General features: G+C 42.7%; 1 protein-coding gene across 2 annotated transcripts in view; it reads left to right on the top strand.

The window, feature by feature from the left end:
- The first annotated feature begins 3 nt into the window (after positions 1–3).
- The window catches only part of PARPBP (PARP1 binding protein), a 34,211-nt gene continuing 25,781 nt past the window's right edge, over positions 4–8,433 (top strand). The window contains exons 1-3 of one of the 2 annotated variants that reach the window (XM_077339757.1): positions 4–170; positions 2,267–2,419; positions 7,875–8,099. In XM_077339757.1, the coding sequence (XP_077195872.1) occupies positions 2,270–2,419; positions 7,875–8,099 (375 nt within the window). In that variant the 5' untranslated portion in view covers positions 4–170; positions 2,267–2,269. The remainder of the gene's footprint in view (positions 171–2,266; positions 2,420–7,874; positions 8,100–8,433) is intronic. The other variant, XM_077339758.1, reaches the window with a different exon arrangement.

The following is an 8,433-nucleotide window of genomic DNA, read 5'->3' as shown; positions in this document are numbered from 1 at the left end:
AACCACCGCGAAGGGCGGCTCGGTGGCAATCAGCTGGCTGGGCTTTTCCGGCAAGAGTCCCGCTGCTCCTTTTCGCGTCGAGGGGGCGAGTGAGGCTGCTGCAGCTGCAGGAATTAGGAGGACCTGTGGAGGGGAATCGCTGCTCTGGTCAGCAAGCTGATAAACAGCAGGTGAAGCCTTAAAATCTTAAAAATCTGGGATTAACATCTGTTTCCCACTCTAGGGCAGAGAATCTTGGTTAAGTTATGGAGCCTCAGGGAGGGGGGGGTGGTGGAGGAGGGTTTTTATCTTTGTTGTTGTTTTATCGTGATTTTATTTCTGATGTAAACTGCTGCAAGCTGGCCGTCCTGGGAGTGGTGGGTAACAAATCAAATTAAATGATAAATAAAATAATAAATTTATGCTTTGCTTTAGTTCTGTTGTTAAAACTTCTGGCTGGTTCTACAAACCTAAGCCTATTGCATTGCATGCCCCATCTCTTGATTGTATTGTCACATTCCATGTAATCTGCCTTGAATCCAAGTAAGAATGATGGAAGTAGCTTTGAGTCCCTACTGGGGAGAAAGGTGGGTTATAAATAAACAAAAGGCTGCATCTGGAAGGAGTTTGCAAAACAAAATTTCATTTTTAAAAAATGGCCCAACAACACCTAGCCACAGTGATCCATGCAGCAGGCATCTCCAGGCTTGATTACTGTAACATATGATATCCAGAAATTACATCTGGTACAAAATGTGGCTGCCTATGTCCTTACTAGGATCCCGTAGACAGTTCATATTGAACCTGATCTCCAGCAGTCACACTGCTTCTGGTTGAGACTTGGATCAGGTTCAAGGTGTTGGTTCTTTCCTTCAAGACCTTTTGCGGTCCAGGGCCTGTGTATTTGATGGATCACTTCTCCAAATATGTCACCCAAAGAGCACTACACTCTACTAATTCTAACTTTTTGGTAGTCTCTGGTGCCGAAAAAGTGTGGTTGGCCTGGTGGGATGAGCTGCCAGCAGAGATCCTGGACCTGTTGGCGCCATCAAAGTTCTGAATGGCGTGCAAAACGGCGCTCTTACGCCAAGGGGCCCATACAAACAAAGAGTAAGATCAGAACTGCTCCCCTTCACCTCTCCACCATCAGAACTAGGGATATAATTTAATTAATTAATTAATTTATCAACTTTTTAGGGTACTGCTCCCAGCCAGCCAGGTAGCAATGGCTAACAACACATAAAATAAGAATAAAAAGAATAACTGTAAAAATTTCCCACTCTTCCTACACCAGTCCTCCCCCCCCAGGCTGCCGATATGACACAAGATGCATACCCCTTGTAAAGATATTAACTCTACACCTCTGCTATTTTTATTGCTCAAGTGTTCTTAATATTCCTACTTGTATTGTAAATTTGGCTTCATGTAGTTTAAACATCCATTGTTGTTTTTCATGGTTCTCAGTAAATGGTTCAAACTTTACCCTCTCTTCGACCGTTTATGCACTGGGAACTTCACTGCCCCAGCTCTCATGCAGGAGAAGAAATCAGGGGCAGATGAGGCACACTGGGCCAAAAACTCCCCCGTGTGGGTGCAGGAAGAGGTGGGGTAACCTGCCACAACTAAAACTCCAGCCTGCAGCCCAGCATGAAACCTCCAGTGCATAAACGGTCTTCTTGTGTTTTCTTTAAATGCTCTCTTAAAACCTAATCCCGTGCATGTTATTAACTCATAAATAAGTTCACAGAGTCCATTAAGTGTTTTAAAGTAAGTGTATGAAAGGCTACAGCTACAAATTGCAGTTATAAGTGTCTTGTCAAGAGCTACATCTCACTGAATTCAGTAGCTGGATATACTCAGGCTCCCCATACAGATGGAATTTGAAATAAACCCAAAAGCTATTTTCTGCCTCTGATTGCCTTCCGATAACTCTCCTATGAAACCTTTCCACCTTGTTCAAAATCTTTCTTCCCGTATTTTCGTAACTGGCATGTAAACGGTTGCTTTCTACCTTTTGGGAAAGAAAATCCTAATGGCACTAGATTTGTTTTTACCTCACTGTCACTTTGCTAACTCATCCTTAGGGCATGCATTCTCATGCCTTTATGTCTGTCTTGATGATGGTTTCCTGCCGCTTTACCTGGTTTTCAACTTATTCCCTTGGATCATGTTCTGTCATTGTTTAATTTCATTTTCTTGCCTCACTCTGCCAGCCCTCTTGAATGTTTCTAGCCCATTTCTGCCAGTTAATGCATAATTTTGAAAATTACTGTACACGCTGATTCAGGATATGGCTTCTCTTCAACAAAAGATCTTGGAAATAGTCCAGCGTTTCCGAAAAGAATGGCGCTTATTTTCCGATTCTGAAAGGACTACAGTGTGTGGGGCAGACAGCATGCTGATGGCTCTGCAGTTATCTATTGCCGAGGTCAATAAACAGGTTAGTTTGACATTGCAACAATCTGTTCCTTACTATAATGTTTTGTATGGAAGGGACCTTGTTTTCTTCAAAAGGGTGAACAAAAGCCGATGACCCTTTGATCTGTTTGTGGTGTGGTTCTTAGTATGTTAAATTCAATGGAAATGGTTAAGGGAGGTGTAAGTAGAGGTTGACAAGGAGGAAGAGTGATGAAGCTTGGAGAGATGAAGCTTGAAGAATGCTGAAAGAAACATTGTTTTATTTTTGGAGGGAGGTGGATATTGCCCCAAAGTGCAAAACATATTGGTAGATACAGACTTGAATTCAATTGATCTAAAACATAATGCCTATCACTTGATTACCAGGACAGGTCACAACAAGTATCTTGAAACAAACAATCAAAAATCAATCAGAAATACTAGTATAAAATTGTAATGGTACAACAGAAGTACAGTAGCAGATAGTCCATCCAATCTCTAAACTTCAAATGTCACCAAAAGCTTCTTAAACCAGAAAAGTTTTCAGCTGGCAACTGAAAAATAACCGAGTCTGTGCCTAAGACCTAATCTGGACAGCCCAGGCTAGCCTGACCTTGTCAGATCTCGAAAACTAAGCAGGGATGTCCCTGGCTAGATTTTGAATGGAAGACCTGTGAGGAATACCAGGATCCATGACATAGTGGCAGGCAATGCCAAGTCACCTCTGACCTTCTCTTGCTTTGAGCAACCTATGGGGTTGCCATAAATCAGCTGTGACTCAATGGCACTTTTTGCCACCACCGCCACTGCTTTTATTAAGCAGTTGCAAAATCACTGTTCTATGATAGGTGAGATATGTATAGAATGATAGAGTTGGAAGGGGCCATACAGGCCATCTAGTCCAACCCCCTGCTCAATGCAGGATCAGCCTAATCCAGGATAAGTAGCTGTCCAGCTGTTGCTTAGACTGCCAGTGATTACATGATCTCTGGACATTAATGTCTGCCAGCGATGCTCAGGGGGGGGCACTTGTAAACTCAGGTGGAGGAAGGGTACTCAGATGAGGATTGAAATAATGCCTTGCATGTCTCAGTGCCTTCAATGTGGCCAAGGTACAGCACTGGATAGAACTGGCACTATTACTAGAAGAGAGGAAGAGCAGCTGTGCATCTTCGTGCGTTTGCAGGGCCTCCATAAGAGAGAACCACAAGTTCGTCTGAGACTAGTATCAAAGCCTTCAAATGCTACAAAATCTCTATAAGAAAGGTCTGGGTCACCTTGTATCTACAGGGGAGGACTATAGTATTTTTCCTTATAAGAGTGGGCTTGTTAGTCTGAAAGTATCGCAAGACTTCTTTAGCAGAATTAATTTTGTTGGCTCACGGAATGATTTCCAATCACCAAACAATTGCCAGCCCTCTTTGATCAACTGGGGACTAGGAGCCCAATTTTACGCTTCATGATTTGAAGCTTGCTCCATAGCAATGGTCCACTGGACTTTTTCCGAATTAATAAGGGCAAATCTGCTCCTCTGATGGCCAGTGAGATAGGTGGCTTAAAAGAAGAATATGCTGCTATTCTCTACTCAAAGAAGTCTCAAAGTGGCTTACATTGGCCCTCCCTTTCCTCTCCCCGTGACAGACACCCTGTGAGATCGGTGAGGATGAGAGAGCCCTGATACTACTGCTCGGTCAGTTCAGCTTTATCAGTTCTAAAGGGGATTAGACAAATTTGTGGTGGATGGGTCCACCAGTGACTATTAGCCATGGTGGCTAAAGGGAGCATCTGCTAGTCACTTTGGGTGGGGTACCAAGAGGAAGCTTTGGCCTCTGTGCACCTGATTGTGAAGTTTCTGGCATACCTAGCAGGTAGTTTGCTAAAGATGGACCATATAAAAGAGCCCTTCTGGAGAAGTGTTCAGTGTCTATCATTCCAAGGGGTTCATCCAGTGATAGTATAGGTCAGTAGCCTGTATCTTGTGGCGTTGCAGCTTTGAACTGTTCAACTTGTAGGGAACCTCAAAACATCCCTGTTGGCCAAGCAAACATTTGATGATGTTAAAATCAGCAGCACCGACAGCACCATCCTGAGCAGAGTTACACCTTTCTAAATCTACTGGGCTCAGTTAGAAGGATGTAACTCTGCTTAGGATGGTGCCGTTAGAAACTTAAAGAAACAACAACTGCAGAGCCAATTAAAGTACAGTAGGAGTTCAACAGAAAATCCCTAATGCGTTTTGCAAATGTTTGGGAAAAAAACACATTAAGTATTGAATTGGACACACATTTCATCTCCCTGTAAGACATAGGAGCAACATCTCCAAGCATGTTTTGTTGCCGATTTTTGAAGCAGCCTGTATTCTGATCAGAGTTCTTTTTCGTTGGCCTTCACTGGACATTTTTAATGCATTGTGCATTGCCCTGGGCTCTCAAATAAGTGAAAGGGAAGCTTCACTGATTCCAGAAATAATAATCGCAATATGACCTGAAATGTGGGTTAAACAGTGAGTCTGTGCTGCAATGAGCAAATGACTGCTTTGACTTCTATTGCATTCGAGAACAAATTTCTATAGTGGGGTGACACCCTCTAGCATTTTCATGGCAGACTCAATACGGGGTGGTTTGCCAGTGCCTTCCCCAGTCATTACCGTTTACCCTCCAGCAAGCTGGGTACTCATTTTACTGACCTCGGAAGGATGGAAGGCTGAGTCAACCTTGAGCCGGCTGCTGGGATTGAACTCCCAGCCTCATGGGCAGAGCTATAAGACTGCATGTCTGCTGCCTTACCACTCTGCGCCACAAGAGGCTCTTCTATAGTGGTTACCAGTGGATTCATACAAGTGCCAAGGTGCTGTTGGGACCTTGTGGGTTTGGGATCTGGTTATATGGTTGTTTTACATGTACAAAAGTTGGTTAAGCCATATTTGGGCTAAGCAGGGTATAAGTTAATGCCTTTTAACTAGGCTTCCCATGTGTAGAATTACCAGCCACCAATTTCCTAACACTGAAGAGCAGGGAGAAAAATGGCCTCCACATAGCAATGGTGTAGAAATTTCCCCATTCTCTGCGGTAAAGACCATGGGGACTAAAGGAGGAAGCCTAAAGCATCACCCAGAAACGATGGCACATCCTTCCCAAGCAACACTGTCCCCCTCCCTGCCTCAGTCTCAATATTTGTGCAGGCAATGCTGGAAAGCTTACTCTTCCTTAATGCCAGACTGTTGCTCCTGGCTCCTCTTCCTATTAAACTAACTCAGTTGACAAAACTTTCAAAAGTTATCCTGCAGGTATTGTTAAAGATCGCATGTAGGTGAATTGGGATTGGGGTGACCCTTCATATCACCAACCTGACTACCAGTGACTAGTAACTGACTAGTAGTGAAATCCTAAGCAGTTATACCCTTCTAAATGCTTTATCATCAGTGGGCTTAGAAACTGCTTAGAATTCTACTGGTGACTTTGAACCATGTACAGAATTTTGAAATGAAGAGCTTCTTTAGATGATGGAGGGAATGAAAATGTAATAGATCATGTAGTGTATTTCTGTCTTTAAGGAGATTTTTAAAATCCTGGTGCTTTACCAATGTGTTCTATAACATTTTAGAATAAAAGATTCTGCTGAAAATATGGAATCTACAAGGCCTTATAAGATGTATAAACCTTGCTGTCTCCCCCCCCCCCATTTTATCCCTGTGAAACATAATATTCCTGTTGCCTATCGGAGAATTAAAGTATTTAACTTTGTGAACTTCCTTTATAAATCAGCCAGCTGGCATCCATTCCTAGCAAAACATTTTCTGTGTCCTACCACAAACTCTCACAATCATTTCTATGAATAATATGCTGTCACGGTGGGCACCTGATCATGAAAACTGATCTCTGGACAGCATTTTTATTTGGATTTAAAATGTTTTTACAGTACCAGTATAAACACAGCTTAGTTCTTCATCTTGTGAGAAAAGGGCTTGACTGAATTATGCTGAAGCTTAAGTAGTAGTTAACAGGGTTTCAAAACAAAGTGGAGAGTGGGGTGAGGAGTGCCATCCGCAAAGCTATTCTCCTTTATATATATCTAGGTCGAAGTGCGGCTTTCTATTAAAATGATGCAGAAATTTATTTCAGTAGTTGTCTTACATGTGGGATTTCATAGAAGTCATATTTAAGTAGCAATTTCAGTTTCCACAATTATCCCTGAAACTTCTCATTAAATTTCAGGGATTTGTGGAAACAACTGAAACGGCTAACTTAAGTATGATTTCTATGAAATCTCACGTGTCTGATAATTGCTAAAATAATTTGTCCTGTGGTAGTTCATCACCCCTCTCCTTGTAATATTTCATACATTGCAGGGCATGTATTGGCAGGTGCTGGGGTCACTTTAACCCCCAAATTGAAAAGAAAACAGACATGAACGTATATGGCTAAGATGGCAAAATGATATGTTACTGCTTTTATTTTCTTCTTAATGATGTCTTTGCTGCTGTTCCATCCCTGTGCAGCCAAAAGGAATAAAAGGGTTTTTTTTAAGCAGCTGGTTGCATGCTCATAGCAACTCCTAAAATTTTTATTTCTGTAGCTGACTTTGGGGTCCATGTGGCCCACCTGTACTGCTCAGGTACACTTTGGTTGAGGTAAGAGTGACATCTGTTTTGCATAATCCATGAAGAATGACCTTCTGAAATAACGAGTATATGGAAAGGGAGCAAACAGAGTAATACATGATCTAAAATTTCATATCCCCAACTTTGTGCAAATTTCCATATGTAGCTTAGAAGCAGTGGCCAGTAGGGTTGCCAACCTCTAGGTGGGTTCTGGGAATCCTCCTGAATTACAGCTAATTTCTGGACTGCAGAGATCCTTTATCCAAGAGAAAATGAGTGCTTTGGAGCAGTGGTCCCCAACCTTTTTCTGGCTGGGGACCGGCGGGGCAACTGCCCCGCCCATGCATGCGCAATTTTGGCCACACAGCGCACATGTGCGCATGCGCGGCACGGCCCTGATTCCCTCTCCCCCCCCTCCTGCAGTAAGAAGCTTCCCGGGCCGCAAGCTTGCGGCCCGGGGAAGTTTTTTACTGTGGGGGGGGGGCGGGGAGAGGGAACCGCAGCCTGGTGCTGGGCCGCTGACCGCAGGTTGGGGACCACTGCTTTGGAGGATGGACTCTGTAGCATTGTACTCTGCTGAGGCCCTTCCCCTGCCTGGGTTCAAATCCTAGGTCTCCGGGAGTTTCTGAGTCTGGATCCAGCAGCCGTACTTCTGCTAGTAGCCAGGAGGGACCTGGCAATTCTAGTGGCCAATCCATGTTCTAGTATCACTCTCATACATAACGAGGAACACAAATTACTTTTCAACAATGTGTATGTCAGAGGGAAAATTAAAATCTGGATATCTACATAAAAGTTTTTCATGAGCAAAGTCTCAAATTTAGAACAAACCTACAGATAGTTTTTTTTAAATAACTTGGTGAAACTATTAAGTCTGAATATCTGATTTCTCCCCCAGCATTATGGAGATTTTAACACATCACTAAGTGAAGTGTTATTAGCCTGGAATCACCTGCTTCCTAATAAACTGGGCCTGCTGCATGAAAATGGGGATGCTCCTGAAAATTACTGCAACATCCGAAGTGCCTATTCTAGGTTTTTGAAACACTGTAATATGATGGATATTATAGATGTCTATCAGAAATGTGGGTCACTGGAACCAGGAAACAAATCTATATCCCCTGTAAGTATTACCACTGAATATTGTAAATAGCCGTGTTAATTGGTGGCAATTTAGATAACTAAGCAAAAACTCTATCACTTTGTTTTTCTTTGAGGCTATCATTGCGCTGCAGATGATAAACGTATGAATGCTTGGGCTAGTCACATTAAGCATTTTTGCAGGCTAGTAACTTTTATGGGTTTATATGAAAAGCTGGAATAAAATGCTTGCGTTGAAAAAGCGGCATCAACAGAGCTAAGTTAGCCATGTAGTAATTGTCAAATCCATGCCAAAGCCACTTATTAGCCTTATTTGCTACTGTTATTTTCCTGCTATATATTTTTAAAAGCTTAAA

The sequence above is a fragment of the Paroedura picta genome, chromosome 5, assembly GCF_049243985.1.
Source record: "Paroedura picta isolate Pp20150507F chromosome 5, Ppicta_v3.0, whole genome shotgun sequence".
NCBI classification, from domain to species: domain Eukaryota; kingdom Metazoa; phylum Chordata; class Lepidosauria; order Squamata; family Gekkonidae; genus Paroedura; species Paroedura picta.
Note: the sequence above shows the minus strand (reverse complement) of the source record. Positions and strands in the feature narration are given on the sequence as shown.